At 47.2% G+C, this 22600-nt stretch overlaps 3 protein-coding genes across 5 annotated transcripts; all 3 read right to left on the minus strand.

Annotated features, from left to right (window-relative positions):
* Positions 1–1082: 1082 nt before the first annotated feature.
* On the minus strand, positions 1083–2857 carry LOC123167291 (probable carboxylesterase 15). Its single transcript, XM_044585128.1, has 2 exons — positions 2570–2857; positions 1083–2314 (listed from the first exon to the last, which is right to left on the minus strand). The coding sequence occupies exons 1-2, from the start codon at positions 2748–2750 to the stop codon at positions 1224–1226; spliced, it is 1272 nt and encodes a 423-aa protein (XP_044441063.1). The 5' UTR covers positions 2751–2857; the 3' UTR covers positions 1083–1223.
* Positions 2858–3293: 436 nt separating this feature from the next.
* On the minus strand, positions 3294–10875 carry LOC123167294 (uncharacterized). Of its 2 annotated transcripts, none has more exons than XR_006483886.1 (7): positions 5790–6385; positions 5168–5235; positions 4840–4912; positions 4639–4729; positions 4168–4247; positions 3821–4083; positions 3294–3703 (listed from the first exon to the last, which is right to left on the minus strand). XR_006483886.1 is itself a non-coding variant. In XM_044585131.1 (7 exons), exons 1-6 carry the CDS (start codon positions 10735–10737, stop codon positions 3829–3831), a joined length of 705 nt encoding a protein of 234 aa, XP_044441066.1. In that variant the 5' UTR covers positions 10738–10875; the 3' UTR covers positions 3294–3703; positions 3821–3828. The 2 variants fall into 2 exon arrangements, 1 of the variants encoding a protein (XP_044441066.1); XM_044585131.1 differs by lacking the exon at positions 5790–6385 and adding an exon at positions 10600–10875.
* A 925-nt stretch (positions 10876–11800) lies between these two features.
* Positions 11801–16766, minus strand: LOC123167295 (uncharacterized). 2 transcript variants are annotated; one of them, XM_044585132.1, is made up of 9 exons: positions 16477–16766; positions 14406–14846; positions 14075–14249; positions 13684–13978; positions 13327–13399; positions 13128–13218; positions 12673–12752; positions 12328–12590; positions 11801–12210 (listed from the first exon to the last, which is right to left on the minus strand). In XM_044585132.1, exons 1-8 carry the CDS (start codon positions 16522–16524, stop codon positions 12336–12338), a joined length of 1458 nt encoding a protein of 485 aa, XP_044441067.1. In that variant the 5' UTR covers positions 16525–16766; the 3' UTR covers positions 11801–12210; positions 12328–12335. The 2 variants fall into 2 exon arrangements, with proteins under 2 accessions (XP_044441067.1, XP_044441068.1); XM_044585133.1 differs by having other exon boundaries at positions 14406–14840; positions 16477–16722.
* Positions 16767–22600: the final 5834 nt, after the last annotated feature.

Genomic DNA, 22600 nt, shown 5'->3' on the forward strand with positions numbered 1-22600 from the left:
ATCAATTCGAAAAAGAAACAAATTTAAATGATTAATTTTCTTAAGAAAATTTGTGAATGTTCAGAACACATGTCTACAAACGCTAAAATCTTCAGATCCAAATTCAAAGTACACATAGAGAAACAAAAATGACAAATTCACCGTGAATAGTGTGAATAAAGACAAAAAAATGAATGGTGTGAAAAACTATACTATTCATACATGGATTTGTCTTTTTGTTTCTCAATATGTATATTGAATTTGGATCTGAATATTCTAGGGGTTTTAAACACATATGCTGTGAGCATTCATGATTTTTCTTAGAATGTTTTGAATATTTTCTTTGCGAAAAGGACCCCAGAACTATATTAGAGAAGTCTAGTGATACAACATACCCTAACAAAGATAGAAATTACATCCAGGTCCTTGGGAACCAACCCACCACACACACCGTCGCGGGAAGAGAGCGCGTCGTCGTCGCCGCCGATGCCACCGCTCCTTCCTGGAGCCGGCTTACCCTTGGATACAACAATCCGACTATTTGGCAGACGGAAGTCTTCCATCCAAGGCCCAAATGGAACCCCACGCCAACTTCAAAGTTGGAATCACCAGAAACTTCTCCAAATCTCCCTTGCCGAAGACGAAGGGGAAGAAAGAACTGGGGCCGCCCATGAACAAGCAACCACAGGGCTCTTCGTCGGCGCCGGAAACTATGCCAACGGGGCGGGGGAAGAGCCCCGACACAAATACAACATCTTGACCGTTGTCGCCGCCTTGCCGGCCAAAAACTGAAAACCTGACCTCACCGCCACATCGAGAGGAAATGAAAGCTCGGGGAACACAAACGCAGACCCTGCCGCCACCTCTTACATAACGACGAAGCCACACACACACGACTCCATACTCCCTATGTACACGCCAAAACGAAGATCCAGGGTTTCCCCACCCTCCCGCCGTCGGAGTGGCCGGCAGAGTGGGAGGGAACCCACAGGTTTGTCGGCGGCCAAGGGGGGAACGAAGATCGCCCTTGGATCGTCTCTCTACATAGTAGGAGATACGGGAACCGCTGGCGTTTTGTAGAGGCACTTTTTGCGGGGATGCAATTTTTCCAAAACATTTAAATTTGAAATTTTCGAATTCGTAGCATGGAGCATCTAAATAGTACTGTATCACCTGATATTTTCCTCTATAGCACTCATTGCATGCTGAATACTACTCTAGATCACTAGCAGACTAACCACTACTTAGTCCTGACCGTCGGCGCCGGTTGAATCGGCTGCGTCTCTGCCCATGAACCGGCCGACGACTCGCACGACCTCGCCGCTGGTCTCCGACCATGGGTCCCTGGAAAAGAAGCCGTGCTCCATGCCCGCGAACAGTGCGAGCTCGACGTCGTTCCCCGCGGCCTTCATCCGCTCCACGTACCGGACCTGGTTGTCCTTGAGCATGTCGTCGCCGCCGACGACGACGAGCACGCGGCCGCCCACGAGTCCCAGGCCCGGGCTGTCCGGCCCGAGCGGGTTCATCAGCGGGTAGTCCTTGTTGGCGCCGGCCGGCAGGGCGAGCCGGTTGTACCGCTCGGCCACGTCCCGGCTCAGGAACGCGCTGCCCCGCGAGCCCAGCTCGGACTGCGTCGGCGCCTCCGAGGTGAACGCCGGCATGATGAGGACGTACCCGGCTGTCTTCACGGGGTCGAGCCCCGCCGCGCCGAACCGCGCGGCCATGTGGTGCGCGATGTTGGCGCCGGCGGAGTCGCCCGACACGAAGAGCCTGCCCGGGTCGGCGCCGGAGTCGGCGAGCCAGGCTTGGACGTCCCCGTCTGACCCAGATCCATCAGCAGGGCCGGGGGCGAGGCGGTCGCGGAGCCAGGCGAGGGCGTCGGCGGCGTCCTGGTGGGCGGCCGGGAGGCGGTGCTCGGGCGCGAGGCGGTAGTCGAAGGAGAGCACGAGGGCGGGGAGCTCGTGGGCGAAGCGGAGGCAGCAGGCGTGCACGGAGGGCCAGGCGCGGCTGCCGATGCAGAAGCCGCCGCCGTGGAAGTAGGCCAGCACCGGCAGCCGTCCCTCCGCTTCCCGTCGCGCCGACCTGTACATGCGCACGCCGAGGCCGTGGGCCGGGTGGTACACGGCGTCCCTCCACTCGACGCGCCCGTCGTCGCGGTCCTCCACCGTGTACGGCGCCGCGGCGGAGCGCACGGTCGTCCCGTCGCTGAGCACCTGCAGCACGCCGCGGCAGTCCTCCACGACGTGTGGCGCCTCCATGCCGTCCGCCATCGCTTCCCCGCGCGTGGACGTGGAGAAGCTGGCTGGCCGACTCGATCTGACTTGTCCGGCCCGATCTGTTAGGCAGTTTGTTAGCGCGCACGCCACGCCATATATATGCGCGGCCAGCAGCTAGTGGGTTGTGTGAACCGTGAAGAACGTCGTGGAGTGGGTGCGCGTGCTGTAGCTGACTGTGCGGTGAGTAGGTGCCGACGTGCCGTAGCGGTGGGCGGTGGCGTTCAGCCCTGCCTGCACATTATTGCTGGGCTCCACGGTTTCTGGATTGCGGAAGCTGAGAGATGGGGGGTTCGAATTCGGGTTCGGTGGCTAACCTGGCGCAGGCCTGCGGGTGCTAGAGCCTCGAGGTGACGGCGGCGCGGACGCGGCGGGCGGCGGGACGGCGAGGACGATTCGGCTCCGTGCAGCGGCACATTCTTCTCCACGCGTCGGCCGTGCGGCTTGGAAGAGGCGGCGGGCCGGCGCTGTCGCTCGCAGGAGCAGGCTGCAGGCCATGGCTATTCGGAGCTTTCGGAGAAGACGACTCGGCTTTGGGGGATTCCACACAGTTTAACGTTCCACCGACTCTCATGACATGCGGGACCCTTTTGCTTTAAGTTGGATGACATGTGGGATTTCGAGTGGTAAGTACTTTTTTTAGCAAATTTCCAGCCATTCGACCATTCATATCTAGATTTGAATAATACTTTGAGCCATTAGAGTGTGCTGAATTTGATACGAAACAAGGGTCGGTTTGGTCATGTTTAGTGTTCGGTGTGAAGCTGTTGGTGCTTTTTCATAATCATAATCACAATTTTGAATCGTCTTTCTGTCCCTAGGCAACAGAGAAGCACCATTAGAGAAAGAAGCACTGATGATGCTTTCCATCTGCTAAAACATTTACAACCTTTAGCACACACGTATATATGAACAATGGAACACGGATGTACCAACCTGCAGAACGAAGTTGGAGTGATCATATGAAACTGGCATTCCATCTCTCTCGAGACACACACTCGTATATATGGTTGTGAATTCAGACAAATTGTGTAACACCCATTCAAAAATCACTCTTGACAAATATAATTCGTAAAAAAAAGACAAATATAATTCGTAAAAGCTTCTCACAAGCAAAGCTAAGGAGCTCTCGCATACTATGTCTCATTTCCCTATGTCCCTGTGTGGCTACTACGTAAAACACAACCACCATCTCTGCACTCTGCTTTTCTGGTGTGATTTTGTATAATGCTTACACTCAAGAAACTAGGTATTTTATGTCACAAACTGCTAGACTAACTACACCCATGGCCAAACTCTAGGTGGCACGTTGCCTCCGATGCAAAGGCCAGGAAGATCTCCTCCCGTGTATCTATTCTTGCCACCATTGTGATTCTGAGGTCTGACGAGCTATGACTACTGCGCAGATCAAAGCTAGCTATTCACACATTTGGATCACCTCTCGTCTTGATCTGCAGAAACCGACAGCGAGAGCGAGCGGTGGTAAGCACAGCTATAAAAATCAGTTAATGTTCTCACTAGAGAAAAAGGTAACGAAGTGGATCTCTGATATTTAGTCCGTTACAAACCTGAATGATCAGACGATGTGAACACCGGATTGTGGAGGCTGCCCCTGTTGCTGCGTATCACCAGAGTTTTCGCTCGTAGCGTTACTCCCGGATCCTGGATGCTGACCTTCATTCCCGGGCTGAGGTTGACCCTGAGCCAACCGTTGGCTCCTCCTCCTGGATCTCCACCTCATGCACTCCACTAGCAGTGAGTTCGTACTGATAGCGATCCCGAACCCAGTGAACGACGAGAGTAGGACCGCCAGGACTGCATTCACTCTTAGCTGCAGGTTTAGTGGTAAACGTTAAGAGGTGCTGTAAACGCGTTGTACCTGCATCGGGTGTAATTAGGGGAAGAAGCTTCATACCACGTTGTAAAAGATATACGCAAACAGGATCACAATAACATGCTGGAAGGATGAATAGGCCCATAGGTAGCTTTTGGTCACTGCAGGATTAAAACTGGTTGGGATTAGGATGTTGACAATAAGTACACAAAATACTACAGCAATACTGACGCGGCAGTTTACTGCAGCAATACTGAAATCGAATGTGCCACCATTGACTTTTGTTATACACACTCATTATGCAAATTCAAAAAACTCAATAGTGACCTACCACCGTTTTAGGTCTTTCACCGCATAGAAAGCACTTAAAAGCCTGTTTACTATCTAATTACAAGAACTAGGTTTCGTGATGTTGCAAGTGCTTCTTAGAATAGCAAGAATAACAAAGATGATACTTCCTCCGATCCGAAATAAGTGCCGTGGTTTTAGCTCAAATTTGAACTAAAACCACGACACTTCTTTTGGATCGGAGGGAGTAGTAAATGTAATTACCCATAGTGGATGCTATCAAAGAAGAAAGGAGGCCCAACACACACGAGAAAGGCAATGAAACTGCAATCGCGCGTGATTGCAAATCAGTAACCTGTCCCAGTGAAAGTGCAGATGTCATTCAGATTGAATTCATAAAACTGGTAAAAAAGGGTTGAGTTAAGTTCAAATGAGCTGGTAAAGAAACAAGTAAGGAGCACATACCAGAAGTAGTTCCAAGAAACAGAAGTACGCAAGCATGCTAACCATCACTAAAATTGGAATGTCCTGCCAAAATCTGTTAGAAATGGGAAGAGTGAGATTTTGCGGAACATGCAAAATCATGAATGAATGTTTACAAATTTGCTCTTTTCGAACTTCTAAGAGTAGATCAACTACTTGAAAATACATTTGAAATTAGTTCTCCCTTCTCTTACTCAGAAGTACACATAACCAGGAGAAAGCAGTAGCATTTGTATCTCTCAATCCGGATAGCACTTAACCTCAAAATACTCCGTATTTGTGAACCAGCCTATTCTTTCAAGCATCTTACCTGAACTGTTGAGCTGCACTTTGCTGAGCACCATTTGCTAGTCGCCCCTGTGCATCCTGGCCTTGTATCTGCATGGTGAAGCAAAGAACAAAATTAATTTAGCTTGTAAACTAATTGAGTAGGAAGAATAGCAAGGCATACAAAGATGTAAGAGACGTGCAATGATTCTTCAGCCTGTACTCTTAATATCAAGCTCAGGGCTCTCATCTTAGCTTGTAAACACATGGAGTAGCACCATCAGATGTTCTCTTTCAGCGCTCTATCACGTAGTGTAGAACTCTAAATCAGTACTCCCTCCGTAAACTAATATAAGAGTGTTTAGAATACTAAAATAGTGATCTAAACGCTCTTATATTAGTTTACAGAGGGAGTAACTCACACAAGAAACAAGAATCTGAGGAGTGTGACAGCACCATCACCATGACCCATGAGTCTACGAGGACCATGGCTTATAATAAAATACCTTCCCGGAGAGTATTTAACAAAGAAACTACCAAAATTCATCCAACCCTACCTGCAAGCTACCACTTTATGACTTTGTCCCGAAAACTACCACTTTACACCTATTTTTTGACTAAAAACTACCACATCGACTTAATGACTGATTAGCAAGAAATTAAACCTGATTATGACAGGTTGGGCCCACTCTTCAGGGCTGACATGGCATTGAGTTGTTTGACAGTTTGTGTTGACTGCTAAGTTACTGATGGACATTTTAACAAACACTTGGTGTGCACCGGCTCCTGTGACCGCCAGCTCAGGAGCTCGACGGCCTTGCAGGAGGAGCATGCCGCCGCCGGCAGGAGCTCGACAGCCGCGACCGGGCGCCGCCTCCACCCGTCACTGCGCGCCGCCTCTAGCCGCTGCCGCGGTGCTGGCCTCCGCGCAGCCGGGGGAGCTGGTTGCCGGCCGCCTCTAGCCGTTGCCGGGGGCAGGAGCTCGCCGCCGCGTTGGCTGGCCTCCGCGCCGATGGGCGGGCTGGCCGCAGCGCCAGGTGGTGGTAGCTCCTCCTCGCCGCCGCGCTCCTTGAGGCCGTCGCTTAGCTCGCGAGAGCTCGACTTCGTCGCCGCGTACGTCCAGGCGCTCTCCTCTCTACAGTAGCAGAGCAACGCACGCAGCACTAGCAAGCCGCCGATGGGGCAGAGCAGCGCGCAGCACCAGCGCGTGATTCGACGAGGCTGGAGGACATGTATTTGTTATGCTGAACGACGGCAGCAGCACCAGCGACATGCTGACGGCGCGGTGGTCGGAGCTGGCCGCCGCCCACGTACAAACTTAACGGTCAACCAAACGGCGTTGACTAATTACCGTGACATGTCAGCACTTACATGCGGGTCAGCCTTGTCATAAGCGCCTTTTTTTTACGAAAATGTCATAAGCATGCTTAAAATCGACGAATCTGTCGATTTACAGACATGATAGTTTTTATGATAGTCAGAAGTGATAGTTTTTGAGACAAATTCGTAAAGTGATAGCATGTAAGTAGGGGCCAGACGAATTGTGATAGCTTCTTTGTTAAATACTCCCTCCGTTCCTAAATATAAGTCTTTTTAGAGATTTTAATAGAAACTACATACGGATGTTAGAGTGTAGATTCACTCATTTTGCTCTGTATGTAGTTTCTGTTAAAATCTCTAGAAAGACTTATATTTAGGAACGGAGGGAGTATATTCCTCTCCGGACGATCACATCATTTCCAATGCCCCAAATGGAAAGCTGGTCTATTCCAAAGCAACAATGCATCCAGCTTCGAATTTTTTGCGTTGATCAATTTATCCACAGCTAACTATGCAAAACAATCACAGTAGTGGGCACATGGACACGCATCGAGCAAGACATTTCAGAAGTGCAAAATGCTCAGAAAGGTCCAGGAAACCTCATAATAGACGCTAGCTGATGCTACAATTATAGCTCATGTGAGGACAGTGGCAGACATGGAAATCAAGGTAGGAATATATGGCTGTGTGCATCATATGATGCAGAGCCCGTGAAACTCCTCTTTTTAAAAGAAAGAGAAACTCGTTTATCAAAATTAAGGAAAACTGCTTTCGTAAAAGAAAAATATCAAGAGAAAAATACCGATCTTCCAATAGCAATCGAAGTTGCCAAAAAGATCCGTCCAACGCAACCGCGATTAAGGATGCCTTTCGTACTCCATCCCCTCTCGAGCCTCCCCTCCCTTCCTTCACTCGCTGCCGCCTTAGGGGCTCATCGGCGAAGCCTGGTCGGCTTCGATGATGGCGGCGGCCGAGCGTTCTTCCTAGGGAAAGGAGGCTCGCGGAGGCATGTCCTCGACCATCGGCTGGCTCTCGGATCTCGGGCCGGTTTCAGCCGAGACTGGTGGTGGACGTGGCCGCCGGAGGTGCAACGCTAAGGCTGCGGCGACTATGCCTTCCTCCTGTGAACGCACGACAGAGGATGTGGGTGGACGAGCCAGATATGGGCCCGTCCGGGTCGATGTCGGGCACAGGTGACTCGGCGATGACTCTGCCTCGGGCCGGCTATGCAGTGATGTCTTGGGAGGAGACTTTGGCCTTCGGCGGGTGGACAGTGGTGGTTGCGAGCAGGCGAACGGGCCCAATCTATCCGCGTCCGGTCCTATGTTTGGGCGCATGTGGTCGCTTTTGGAGCGGTGTGGGGTGCCGTTGCATAAGGTGCTCGGGAGGGGGGGGGGCGAGGTGATGTTTGGTCGGCTGGTGGTAGTGCGGATTCTTTGGACAAAAGTCTGCTTGATGTCGGTGATGGCACCATCTGGGGTTGTTTTTCCTTCTTGAACACATCACCGAGGAGATCTATCACCCTCGTGCCTTTGGGATCCTTTTTTCGGGTGAAAATCTAGATCCGCCTTGTCGAATTGGCAATGGGACGGCCTTGGTGGCCTTACTTTGCTGCAAGCATTCTTTTTGGAGAGTTTTTTGGTGGGCACACCCGGTGGGCGGTGGTGTGGATGGTTGGGCTTTGCTGTTGTGCAGAGTCTGCGTTGGCGAGTCCTTCTCTAGTTGTGTCCTTTCCCGTTCTTTCTTCTTTCCGGTTGTTGCAACCAGATGGTGGATCCCTGAAGCCAGATGCCACCGCCGTTGGATACTACTACATGGAGGCCGCCGAAGACCAGGAGTAGTTAGGAGGTCCCAGGCAGGAGGCCTTGCCTCTTCGATCGTTGTTGCTTTTGTGTTTGCCTTCTTAAGGCAGTCTTGTTTAACTTTATGTATGTACTCAGATATTGTTGCTTCCGCTGACTCTTGTCTTTCGAGCTTCTGTATTCGAGCCCTCGAGGCCCCTGGCTTGTAATATGAAGCTTGTTTTATTTTATTTGTGTCTAGAGTTGTGTTGTGATATCTTCCCGTGAGTCTCTGATCTTGATCGTACACATTTGCGTGTATGATTAGTGTACGGTCGCGCGGGGGCGTCACATATGTCGTCCTCAGCAAGCTCACCAAGATGCACCTCATGCAGAAGCATCCAAAGGGTGAAGAATTGTATTACATGTTCGGTGGAAACAATCGCAGGTGGACTGATTTTGAGGATCCACGCATTTTCCTTGAGGGCCTCTCGTACCTTCCAATGTTTCCGCGATGAAGACTCGTGGATGAGAGGAGCAATGTCCTTGGGCTTGCGCCCAAGAAGCCAAGGGGATTCCCAGAAGGGTGTCTTCGCCCCATTCCCGACCTCGATTGTGGTGCTAGCATAGAAGAAGTTGAGATCTTCCTCATCACACGGGTTACCTCTCCCAACCCACAATTTTGTTGGCTCCTTCCATTCATACCAAGGCCATCGCAGTCTCAAAGCCTGCTCGAACTTATTGGTGTTGAGGACCCCAAGCCCACCATAAGCAAGCGGCCGACTAACAATGTCCCAGTTGACCTTGCAGTTTGCCCCGGTTGTCTTATCTGACCCAGACCATAGGAAGGCCCTCTCAAGCTTGTCAATGTTTTGAAGGATCGTGGGCTGTATGACAAGCGGCGTGATGAAGTAGATCACTTGGGAAGCGAGCACCGACTTGACAAGAGTCGTGCGCCTAATGGTGGTGATGTTCTGGCCCTCATATGTTGTCAATCTGCTTGCCACCTTGTCCACAAGGAATTGCAAGTCAACGAGCTTTAGCTTCCACACAGAGAGTGGTAGGCCCAAATATCGCAGCGGGAAGGAGGCCCTAACAGCCGGCAGCCCTTGGGTGATTTGCCCCAAGTCAAGGTTACCGCACCGAATCGGAACCATCGAGCTCTTATGGAAATTGGTGCACAGACCGGTGACATCCCCAAAGCCTCTCAGAATAGTCGCAAGGTTGTCCACATCACTTTTAATCGGAGCTACAAACACGGCTGCGTCGTCCACATCACTTTTAATCGGAGCTACAAACACCATGACACCTCTCCCTCGGAGCTTATGAAGCAGCCCCTTTTTTGTCGCTATGTCGAAGATACGTTGTAGGGGGTCAATAGCTATGACAAACAAGAGTGGAGAGATGGGTCCCCTTGCCGTAGCCCCTGGCCGTGCTTGATGGGAGCACCAGGTACCCCATTCAAGAGGATCCTCGAAGATGAGGAACATAGAAGTGCCGCAATCCACTCTCAAAATTTGCTTGGGAAACCTCGTCTCTGAAGGAGGTCAAGCAAATACTCCCATTTGACAGAGTCAAAGGCCTTGTGAATGTCCAACTTGAATAGCAGGGAGGGGGCCTTGCTCTTGTGAAGGCGCCACGCGAGGTTTCGAACATACATGAAGTTGTCGTGCATGCTCTGTGTTTTGATGAAAACACTTTGAGCGTTGGAGACGAGGATGGACATGTGCGGTCCGAGCCTTATGGAAAGCACTTTCGCAATGATCTTGGCGATTCCATGAATGAGACTGATGGGTCTATAATCGACGATGCTCTCCGCTCCATCCTTTTTGGAAGCAGCACAACATTCGCAGAGTTGAGTGAGTGAAGATTTATTGTGTGGAGGGAGTCAAAGCATTGAATCACCCTCATGAGGTCGTGTTTGATGATGCCCAACACTTCTTGAGGAAGAGGCCGGTGAAGCCATCCAGCCCAGACGCCTTGTCGCTAGGCATGCTATTTATTGCCTCGATGACCTCCTCCTCGGAGAAGGGAGAGTCAAGCTCGTGTAGGTCGTTTGCTTTGCTCCTGTCATGTTTAGTTTTCCAGGCATCTTTGTATGTCCTGCGTGCTGGTGACCTAGTATAGACAAAGATCCAAATGTCCAGTGTGGTTTGCTAGGTGATTAAACGCACGCAGCCACGATTCAAAGCCAAAGCCCGCATCTCCCGATCGAGCAGGGGCAAACAAAATTGAACGGCAGATTAATCGAAGAAGTTAGGCGCCGGATTTTACGGGAACACGCAATCAGCCGAGCGCCGCAGGAGAAAAACAGCAGGCAGGAATACCGGATGGAGCTACGGGGAGCAGCGGGTGGGGGTGGTCGGGATCTCACCGCGCGATCGGCGGCCCCTCGGCGCGGTCCATGGAGGAGCCTACCGCGTGCGGCGTGCCCGTGCGCCGCTGTCACCGAACGGAAGGCCCCGCGGGCGGTGGGTTCGCTGCGGAACGTGCCCACCAGCGAGCAGGGCATCGCGTGGTGGGGTAGGCTCGGGTTGGTTGCGCCGCGCACGAGGGGATAGAGGACGAGCGGCGAGGGACAGCTTAAAGACGGCGGCGGTGCCCGGAACTGAGCGATATCGGTGGGTCTTTGTCTACGGCGTCTAGTGGAGCCGTGGTGTCCGAAATCGATCCGCGCGGTCGAAACCGAGTTTGTTTCACCTGCGTCGATCGACCCGTCGTGATTCAGTGACCGGAGCTCGTCGCGAAATACCGACAAACCATGCGTGACACTGAGGAATACACTAAAGTCACGTTCCAACGCGGCGACATGGCCACGGTAGAGTTACAAACCCGACGCGTCTTCGACGAGGGAAAACGGCATTTCATCCATTCATTTCTACTCAGTGTCATTAGGCCATCCATTTGTTAGCTTTGCTTACAAAAATGTGACAAAATGTTTCAGAAAAAAAAACACGAAGGTGTTGCCACATGCCAGAAAAGACTCCCTGCTCCCGGAGGGTCTGCCTGGTCATGTGAAGCAGCGGCGATGCGCCCGATTCAAACACACCGCTTCAAGTGTCAGTACACCAAAGGCGCTCTACCATGAGTACTGAATCGCCCCATTATTTGATTGATACAGGGAGACTGGGAGAGCATCGTTCGGAGATGATGCCCATAGTTTTTTTTTTCAATAATCATAACACGGAACGATGCTCTCCTTCTGAAGCACCATATGACTACTGAAGCACCATATGAGAAACAAGCAGCTGGATATGTCTTCCTTCTGCGTGCTGCTTGTTTTGATGATGCATTCTACGTATCTGCTAAAACATACCACATCCTTTAGCACACACATTTAATTATCAACATTTGAACACGGATGTACAGAGCAGAGCCTGCTGGACCAAGTTGGAAGACCTCAAGAGCAGGACCGAGAGAGTAGTCTCTTGCATCATCATCATGTGAGGATCTCAGGTTGAAGTGAGCATGACTCTGACACTCCATCTCTCTCTCTCACACACACACACACACACACACACACACACACACACACATATATATATTGTGAATTCAGACAAATTGTGTCACACCCATTAAAAAAATAAAGAAATTCACTCTTTAAGAAACAGTAATTCGTGAAAGCTTCTCACAAGCAAAGCTAAGGAGCTCTCGCATACTATTGTCTCATTTGCCTATATTCCTGTGTGGCTACTACGTAAAACACAAACCACCATCTCTGCACTCTGCTTCTCTGATTTTGTAGGCTCAGACCTATATAAAATGCTTACACTCAATAAAACCAGGTATTTTATGTCAAACTGCTAGACTAACTATACCCATGGCCAAACTCTAGGCGGCATGTTGCCTCCGATGCAGAGGCCAGGAACATCTTCTCCCGTGTATCTATTCTTGCCACCATTATGATTCTGAGGTCCGACGAGCTATGACTACTGCACGGATCAAAGCTAGCTATTCACAATTTTGGATCACCGCTCGTCTTGATCTGCAGAAACCGACAGCGAGAGCGGTGGTAAGCACAGCTCTAAAGATCAGTTAATGTTCTCACTAGAGAAAAAGAGAGGCGATGGAGTGGATCTATGATATTTTGTCGGTAACAAACCTGGATGATCAGACGATGTGAACACCGGATTGTGGAGGCTGCCCCTGTTGCTGCCTATCACCAGAGTTTTCGCTCGTAGCGTTACTCCCGGATCCTGGATGCTGACCTTCATTCCCGGGCTGAGGTTGACCCTGAGCCAACCGTTGGCTCCTCCTCCTGGATCTCCACCTCATGCACTCAACTAGCAGTGAGTTCGTACTGATAGCGATCCCGAACCCGGTGAATGATGACAGTAGGACCGCAAGGACTGCATTCACTCTTAGCTGCAAGATTGGCGATAACATTACGAGTTGTTGCAGACATTATGTATCTGCATCGGATGTAAGTAAGGAAGAGGTTCCATACCACGTTGTAAAAGATATGTGCAAACAGGATCACGATAGCAAACTGGAAGGATGCATAGGCCCATAGGTAGCTCTTGGTCACTGCAGGAGGAAAGAAGATTCGGATTATAATGTTGACAAGTCCACTACATATAACAGATAAATAACCCTAAGCAAATTGGCGCAACAGTTCAACTGCAGCACTACTGGAGTCGAATGTGCCACCATTGACACTTGTTATACATTATAAACTCATGATTTACTCAAAATTTTCAGCAAACTCAACACTAATTTGAGTTAGAAATCGGAAGGCGCAGTAGTGGAACACTAGAATTTTGGTCTTTCACTGCATAGACAACACTGAAAAGCCTGTTTACTATCTCAAATTCTCAATTATAAAATATCTAGTGTTCGTCATGCTGGAAATGCTTCTTGCAGTAGCAAAAATGGCCCAAGGAATAGAGTATGCTTACTTACCCATAGTGGATGCTATCATGGAAGAAAGGAGGCCCAACACACATGAGAAAGGCAATGAAATTGCCAGTGCACGTGACTGCAAATCAGTAACCTGTTCCAGTGAAAGAGTAGATGCAATTTAGATGGCTTTCACAGAACTGGAAAAAAGGTAGAGCTACATTCAAGTGAACTGGTAAAGAAACAAGCAACAAACACATACCAGAAGTTGTTCCAAGAAACAGAAGTATGCAAGCATGCTAACCATCACTAAAATTGGAATGTCCTGCCAAAATCTGTAAGAAACTGGAAGTATCAGATTTTGCCAAACATGCAAACTCATCAATCAATATTTTTTATATTGCTGTTTTCTAGTAACTTCTAAGAGTAGGTCAATCAAAAAAATTACTGGAAAATACATTTGAAATTAGTTTTCCCTTCTCTGTTTCAGAAAGTGCACATAACCAGGAGAAAATGTATTGAATCTATCTGGTAGCATTCCTACCTATCAATCCAGATAGCATTGAACCTAAAAGTACTCCGTATTTGCGAACCAAACTATTCTCTGAAGCATTCTTACCTGTACTGTTGAGCTGCTCTTTGCTGAGCACCATTTGCTAGTCGCCTGGTAACGGTTTGAGTCGGAATTCTCAACAGAGTCACAGGCAGATTCTTAACTTCTTGTCTGCAGACATCACATATCTTGTTACCCTTGATGCTAAACCATTTGACAGCACAATCTTGGTGCGCGAGGGCAAGCTCTCCTTTGCAGCTACACTCCATTTTAAGTGTTTCCCCGCCTTCGTTGAGTTCAACAAAACAAATTCTGCAGACTGCCTCTTCTTCAGGAATATCTTCACCTCCGTCTTCAGGACCTGACAAGGATGACTGGAATGAACAAATGCTGCTTCTGGAAGGCAATGGTTTAGTCTAATAAAATACCAGAGTAAAGGTTTAAAGAGAGTAGATACCGTCAACTGTTTCTTCAATGACATCAGTTGGTGCAATGGTATCAGCTGGAACAGGTCGCGGAGTTGCTGGAATCACACGGATGACACCCAATGAATCTGCTCTCCTCAAACTCCTGTTTTTGCGATTTCCTGGTACTGAAAGTGATCGCCTAATTTGTGCTTGAACTTCTTGTTTCTGCCAACATCATATAACATACTACTTTAAAAAAATGGGACCTTTGTAAAACTGCAATGCTTAAGACAGTGCAAGGCCTCATTTCCAACTGGCCCGTGTAAAAGGCATATAATCTCGCATTTATCTGGATACAGCAGAAAATATGTATGTACTTACGGATGTAGTTGGGTGGTCGACTATCTGAATTCCCGGAGGAGAAGCTTTATCAGAGGTTCCAACAGGTGTGACTGGCAAAGAATAGGTATGTTTTGCCGATAACGAGTTAATGACCTTTCTAAAAGAGAAAGATCCTGGTTGAGTTGTATTATCTTGTGACCCTTCCGACGCCGTCCCAGGAAGTAGGAGGATTGTCCGGTCACCTTCCTGTGCTGAACTCCTTAACCTGAAACTCTGCTGCTTGATCGATGATTTTGGTCTAGCTGAATTAGGCCTTGGTGGCAATCCAGCTCTTGTTGAACTGGGGCTAGCGGATATATTAATCCTCGTTGAAGTAGGCAAATGGTTATCCAAGGTCCTGGTTGGTATTTGCAAAGAAAGGTTTGGCCTTCGCGAATTGTTGCCCTGTGCACTTTGGGCAGTGTCATCCTGGTCCTGTACCTACATGGTCAAGCAAAGAACAAAATTAGATTGAGCCTGTATTACTAATGGAGTAGAAAGAAGAGCAAAGCATCGACAGATGTAAGAGTAGCATCATGATTCTTGAGCCGATACACTTAACATCAAGCTCAGGGCACTGATCTTATAGCTTGTAAACACATGGAGTAGCACCCTCAGATGTTCTCTTTCAGTGCTCTTCCACATAGTCTAGCACTCTAAATTCAGTAATTCACGCACTGATAAGAAACAAGAATATGAGGAGTGTGACAACACCATCACCATGACCCATGGGTCTACGAGGACCATGGCTTAAAATAAAATACCTACCCGAATGATCATGCCATTTGTAATGCTAATAACTGGTCCTCTGTTCCTAAGGCAACAATGTATCCAGCCGTTTCTTCTTCTTTTCTTTTTGTGATGAACAATTTATCCACGGCTAACCATGCAAAACAATCACAATTGTAGCCACATGGACACACATGGAGCAAGTCATTTCAGTGATGCAAATTCTTCAGAAACTGCCAGGAAACCTGATAATAGACGCTAGCTACTGGCTACTGACACACATGGAGCCAAGATGTAAGAGACGCGTAATGATTCTTGAGCCGGTACTCTTAATATCAAGCTCAGGGCACTCATCTTAGCTTGTAAACACATTGAGTAGCACCATCAGATGTTCTACTTCATTGTTCTTTCACGCAATCTAGAACTCTAAATTCTGTCATTCACACACTGATAAGAATTTGAGGAGTGTGACAGCACCATCAACATGACCCATGAGTCTACGAGGACCATGGCTTAAAATAAAATACCTGCCCGAATGAACTCTAAATTCTGTCATTCACACACTGATAAGAAACAAGAATCTGAGAGTGTGACAACACCATCACCATGACCCATGAGTCTACGAGGACCATGGCTCAAAATAAAATACCTACCCAATGATCATACCATTTGTACTGCTAATAATAACTGAAAGCTGGTCCTCTATTCCTAAGGCATCAATGTATCCAACTTCGTATTTTTTTGTGTTGAACAATTTATCCACAGCTAACTATGCAAGACAATCACACTTGTAGCCACATGGACACACATGGAGCAAGCCGTTTCAGTGGCGCAAATTCTTGAGAAACTGTCAGGAAACCTGATAACAGACGCTAGCTACTGCTATAGTTATAGGTCATGCGAGGACAGTGGCAGACGGACATGGAAATCATGGTAGGCACACACAGGGCCCGTCTATGACAATTGAGGAAAGCCGCTTTGGTAAAAGGAAAATATCAAGAAGAAAATCGATCCTCCACCAGCAATTGAACTTGCCACAATAGAAAAAGGGAAATCAAATTAACACCCAAAGATTCGCGCAGCGCAGCCTCGATCGATTCACCGCGAAAGCTCGCATCTCCCGAGCAGGAGCAGGCGAAATTAACCGAGCACCGAATTGTCCGCAGAATTTAACGGGAAACAGAGGCGAGCAATCGGTACTCGTAGATGGTAAACGAGCTCTGCGTCCCGGCAGCACAGCGCAGGCACGAGCAGTCAGCAGAGCGCCGCAGAATTCACGCAGAAAAGCAAGGGAGGTAGTGGAGGCCGGGGTACACAAGAGCGGGGGTGGTGGGGATCTCACCGCGCGGTCGCCGGAGCGTGGCGGCGGCGGCCCGTCGGCGCGGTCCATGGGCGCGGCCGCGGACAATTCGATGCGGTGCGTTTGGCGCAGAGCGAGAGGCCACGTCCTGATCCGGGCGCGAGAGAGGGAGAGTGAGGGACGAATCGTGGGGAAGGAAGGAGGGAGGTGTGGCGTTGTCGTTGGGAAGCAGCTGCACTCCTGCTGTGGAGCCTATTCAGGTAGGCAGGGGGAAGTCCGGCGGAAGCAGAGCTTTGCGGGTGGGACTGGGCGGCCCCTTTTTTACCCTATTGCCCTCGGGTTTCCTACTTATATCGGAGAAAAGTACGCTCGCAGGCTGTACGTATCCATTCATTCATGCCGCAGCAAGCAATCTATACCACTAGTGTATTGTAGTCGAGCTGCATGGTCTGGGTCCTCAGTTGGTAGGCAGAGAGAGTAGTACTGCTAGTATTCCTGTCCACTCAAGGTTAGGGTCGTATACTATAGCCCGGCCGTCAAATCTCGGAGCCACACCAGTGGATTGTGCAACGATAATCCGCGAGAAAAGTGGGTCGTACAGTGGCGGAAATGCCTTTGGTCGAAAATGACCCGCCGTCTGTAGTTTGGTCTGTACCCGTGGCCGTGGGAAAGAGGCGCGAGGTGTGTGAGCCGAGAAAAGCGGCCGCCTCTCGGCATCCGGAGAAATCCTTGGACCGCTACCTGCGAGACTAGTACCTGTGCGTGCGCCGCTGCCACGGAAGCGAACGGCCCGCGGGCGGCGGACCGGCCGTGCGTGCGTGCGTGCCACCGAGCGGCGCATCGCAATCGCAAGGTGGGGGTTGGGCTCGGACGCTCGCGTTGGCCGCGCCGCGCACGAGGGAGGCGAGAGACGGTTCAAGAACGGCGGCGTCCGAGCCGTAGTCCAGTGACCGGAGTAGCGCAAACAAACCACTACTCCGTGCGATCGAACCGGCCAAAACAGTGCGACCCTGGCCGCTTTGATCCCATCTGCCTTTTCTTCCCGGGGCGACGGACGGGGGTCGGCTTTGGGCTCGCGCTTTACGCGACAGTGGCCGCTTACTCGGACAGCAGGGGCTCCCCTTCCCCGCCTAGTCTAGCTTGCTTAATCGGCCGCCCATTGTGGAGCCTGACGAGCACCGCCGCTTTGAATTGTGACGCAGACACACTGCGGTGGCATGGACAACCGGGCATATGCGTATACTGACACGCAGGGAGGGGTGCGCTTTTTCTCGTTCGGAAACGTATCCTCGACAGCGACAACTAATCACTAGTTAGGTGAGTTGATCGAGTCATCAGCGTTTTCTGGAAGACCAAGACGTATGGACGATTACCTCAGTTGCATCGATGGGCATTTCCATACGGAACCATCCAACTGATGGACACAACTATATAACTAATAAGAAGTTAAAAGGGTTTAAGCTTCATGCATTTGCTCATGGAGTCGTTGGTTACAAATGTTATGCATGTGTTTGATTGGTGTGTTTCAATCTCTTAATGCGTGATGTAACTTGAAAAGGTTAAATAAAAATAATACATGTGATATAAATTGAAATGGAGGGAGGGTATTTCTTAGCTCATATATGTGCATGGTGATCGATGTTATTATGTACACTATAAGCGATTTATGCTTCACCACCGGACATATTAGAAGCTCTTTGAGTATAATATGATTATATAAAATGTTTCTGAAGACGCGTGAAATTGGTTTTGTGCTTTAAAGTTGTGATATATTGTCTCAATTAAGCAATAAAAAAAACTATCATATGCTAACTCAATAAAATATATGAATAAATATAAATTAACAAAACCCGCATGTATCGTGGGCCCAACTCTAGCCTCTTCTATCAAGAGTACCGGGTTTATAATCGAAAAAATACTTCACACAACGGAATTTAAATTTAACTGTGTGTCTATGTTAATGTGAATTGAATAAAAAATATTTCACTGTAATAACAACAAATACGAATACATTTATTGTGTGGTAAATAAATAAATAAATTTTATTAATGTCGTTATTCATGATATTTTCAAATCTCAAAATTTATACTACAATTTATTATTCCATGACTAAACAACATCCAATAAAAATGAACCCATGCTGTATTATAACCTTCAACAAGAACCTCCGACGATAACATTTTCTACCTTATGTTGTACATGAACAAACTACATGAAAAATAAAATATATATTTTTGTTCATAATAAAATTAAATAGCAGCACACGATGCACCCAAACCATCGTGATAGATGTATTTTTTTAATAATAGTTAAGTGACTCGTTTAAAAAGAATAAAAAATGCAATGCAAACTGACATTTCGTACAACAAATGTCCTCAAGAGCATAACGAACCAATCACATATTGTAATAAGATACAATCTGAATGAAATATTATACTAAATAAACAAACATGACAATCAACAATAAGGAGACAACACTGTGAAATGATTACAATGTTTGATATACCAATTGCACAATGGATACCATTGAAGATGGAGACGAAGACAATGATGGAGATAATGCTTCCTATGTTTCCTTGGTGTTGATAATACGTAGACAAGTTCTCTTAGTGGAGATGGTGGAATAGGAAAATCTAGCCCCTCCGGGTGAAGGAATGCCTTTCTGTTTTGTCGCCCTGATAAAATCGATCAAAATTTTGATTAGGATTGCAGGGCAAGACATACACATGTTAGAAAGGGCGTCCAAGAGGGGCCACCAGGTGCTCGAGTAGCGCACCCCATGGCTAGGCGATCCATCGGGATTGTGCTTGCACTTTGAGCTTTAGTCCGAGGTTCCATTCTGTCTGCCGCTTCATTACCTAATAATAAAGGACGATGCATTTCTCCAATTTTTTGTCTATCCACCTACCCAAAGCTGCCCATAAAATTGAAGTAAATTACCCACCCTACCCCCCGTAAGTGAAAAAAACTCTTCGTTAATTATTTCTATTTTTTTTGCCTGTCATCGAAACTGCCCCTAAACTGTCACCCGTAAGTGAAAAAACTCTTCATTAATTGTTTTTCAGAATTTTCTACTGTCATCGAAACTGCCACTAAAATTGAAGTAAATTACCTACCCTATCACATGTAAAAGTGAAAAAACGAGCGTTCCTCTGAACTATTCGTATATCATAGGGCCCTCCAGTTTTCCATTTATCGTAAGACTGGCATTTTCTTTCCTTCTCATACATGCATCGAGGATGTACTTAAAGAAAATACACGCATCAAGGATCAAGTCCAACCTCGATCCATCGTGAGCATGTTAGAATGCACGTGTCTTATGTCTGCATGCGCGCCGGTTGTTGCACAAATATTCAAATACGTGAATGCATGGAGTGTGAATATCTGAAACTTGATTTCAAAACCATGACTTTATTATCCAGTTGCAATGTACATGCCCTTTTGCTAGTATATACCAATACAAAGACAGTCAAAGGGGCAGCTAAATTAATCTCGACCTTAAAACCATGTCAATCCAACGACCTAAATTGCTCCAATGATGAGCGCTCAACATGTTTAGTATGTAATTAATATCATACCAAATATCAACATCTTGCTAAACACATAAACGTGTAATTGATATCCTACGTAATATCAATATGCAATTAATTTTTTTAATACCAATGTGCATTCCATGTATGCTTTTTCTAGTGATTCTTAGCAAGACACGCTAATGCACAAAGCAATGGTTATATTTCCCCAAAAAAAGTAGAAATTCAAAATGGCTTTGGCTCATATGATCGCCTATGAATGTTAAAATTTTGAAAATGGTAAAAAAGAGTAATGTTTTTTCAATGAACATGTTTGTGCCTTCCTTGAAAGAAATTCTTCCATGGTTTGTGATGGTTAAAAAACAAAATTCGGTGATTAAGAAAGGCCTCCCTAAATAGAAACTACACTAGTACACTTCAGTCTTCCATGCTCCTTGTAAATAAAATTGTCATGATTCAGTATTTGCACTTGTTATGGGGACGGAATCACAGAATGTGCACTTCATCGTAGTACCTTTGTGGCCATTGTGCATTCTGCAGTGCAACCTATAGCGCCCTTGCAAGTAGTAGTGATGGTCAAGCTTGGAATTCCAAGTCGGCAAGGAAAGCATGCTCAACGGTTCTTCTCGGGGTGAGCTTTATTTTACTCACGAAAAATCCGTAGCCACCGGACTAACGAAAAGCTAGAGAGAACATAAAGACCACAAATTAGAATAAACTGCCTTTTTGACAAGAATGGCCCTCGCACCCGCCCACTGCCATAGAAATTGTGGGCTAGCTCCGAAACTGTGAGAAATTGAGACAATAGCCAAACTACCACTAGTCAAAACCAAACATGCCAAAATACCACTAGTAAAAGCCAACTTGCCAAAATAGCACCCATTTCAGTTTTCTCTAGCCAAAATACCACTAGTTCATAACTGAGACTAACATCATCCAAAAAAGACTTGCATGCCCTTACCTCTTCAACAAAATGTACATGGACACAAAATGGTTCTCACAACACAGTATAGCAATTAGCAAAAGAGCACCTCCTAGTCACGTACACCATTCGGCTACTAAGCATGCATGCACGGTTGCAAACAGTCATCATACCATAGGATAGGAGTACTGGCTTCAGTTACATAGCATCTAATTAATCTCCTAAAGTTATAATAAAGAGAGTTAGAACTGCAACTGATCAAGGACATGCAGCTCTCTGCTCTCCCTGGTTAACGAACCAAAATCCATATAACTGCAAGTTGAAAATGGTACTAGTTAGTATTATGACATTTCCTAAATGTAGATGTCCTAGTGTTGGATTTCTTCTTTCTAGTATTAGCCACAAGATAGCAAAAAAGAAAGGTTGTGAGCAACCTGATCTGGGCGCTCAACATCCAACAAAGAAGAACCAACAGTCATATAACATAAAAGAACAAAGTATGCAACCTGATTTGGGCGATCAACATCCAAAAGCTTGCTGATATCCTCCTTCACATGGCATTGTTGTTTCTAGAAAAAAGAGATTAAGGATCAGGATGAAGGCAATTTAGAGAAAACAGAATTAATGAACAGACAAGACAAGTGGCAATTTAGAGAAAACAGAAAATTTGCATTCCAGTAAAGCAAAACTCATACCATAGGCAAAATATCACGGTTCTCACAACCAAATGAACTAAACTCACCGAAGAGGGCTAGGAGTAGCAGTTTTGCTCCTTGTAGATGCACTAGGAGGTGTTGAAACAATTGCAATAGCTGCTGCCCTTTGCCTTGTCATTGGACTTGTAGGAGTACCAAGTTGAGTACCTTGCTTAGTTGGTGTCTTAGGAGAAGTAGCTGCAATGCTTGCTTCAACCTTTGATTTTTTTCCTACAGTTCAATACAACATTGTTAGCAATTAATATGCAAGACATTTGGCAGCAAGTGAAAGAAATTTAGACTCATGAAATAATTACCGTGGAGGAGGAGTAGCATCTCGGTCCACGTCACTTTCAATATCTGGCTCCTTGCATGTCTTTCGAAGATGACCTAATGCTCCACACCTTTTGCATTTATGTTTTCTGCCAGTTCCACCTTCGGTGTAATTCTTTATCCTCCTAGTTCTTGGACATCCAGCACTCTTGGTAAGCTTTGGAGGGATCATATCAAATCCAGGATTTACCTTGGGCCATTGGGACCTGCCCCTAATTGGCATGAGAATTCCCTCATATGCCGCTTTGAACCTTGCCACTGAGAAGCACTCATCAATATAATCCTCTAGCTTGGCTTTTTTGGAGAATATGAACCGAAGAGCATGTGTGCATGGCTTGCCACAAATCTGCCATCTCCTACAAGAGCACTCGTTTTTCTCCAAGTTAACGGTGTGCATCCATCCATTTCCTGAAATCTCATCTATATTTGGCGATGCTCTTGCTTCCAAATAATGCAGCCCCTTGCTTTTCAAATTCAACTCCTTTATCACACTAGGTACTATGTAACCTAGCAATGCATCAGCAACGACTCTCCTTTTCTCTATCAATTTCATTATCATTTCCCTAAGGTTGTCCAAAAGCTCAACAAGTGCAAGCTGCTTCATGTCCTTAATCCAATTATTGAAAACCTCTGCCAAATTATTGCAGACATACTCAACTTTTGTCATTGCTGAAAATTTGCTTCTT

This window comes from Triticum aestivum, chromosome 7D (genome assembly GCF_018294505.1).
Source record: "Triticum aestivum cultivar Chinese Spring chromosome 7D, IWGSC CS RefSeq v2.1, whole genome shotgun sequence".
Lineage (NCBI taxonomy): Eukaryota > Viridiplantae > Streptophyta > Magnoliopsida > Poales > Poaceae > Triticum > Triticum aestivum.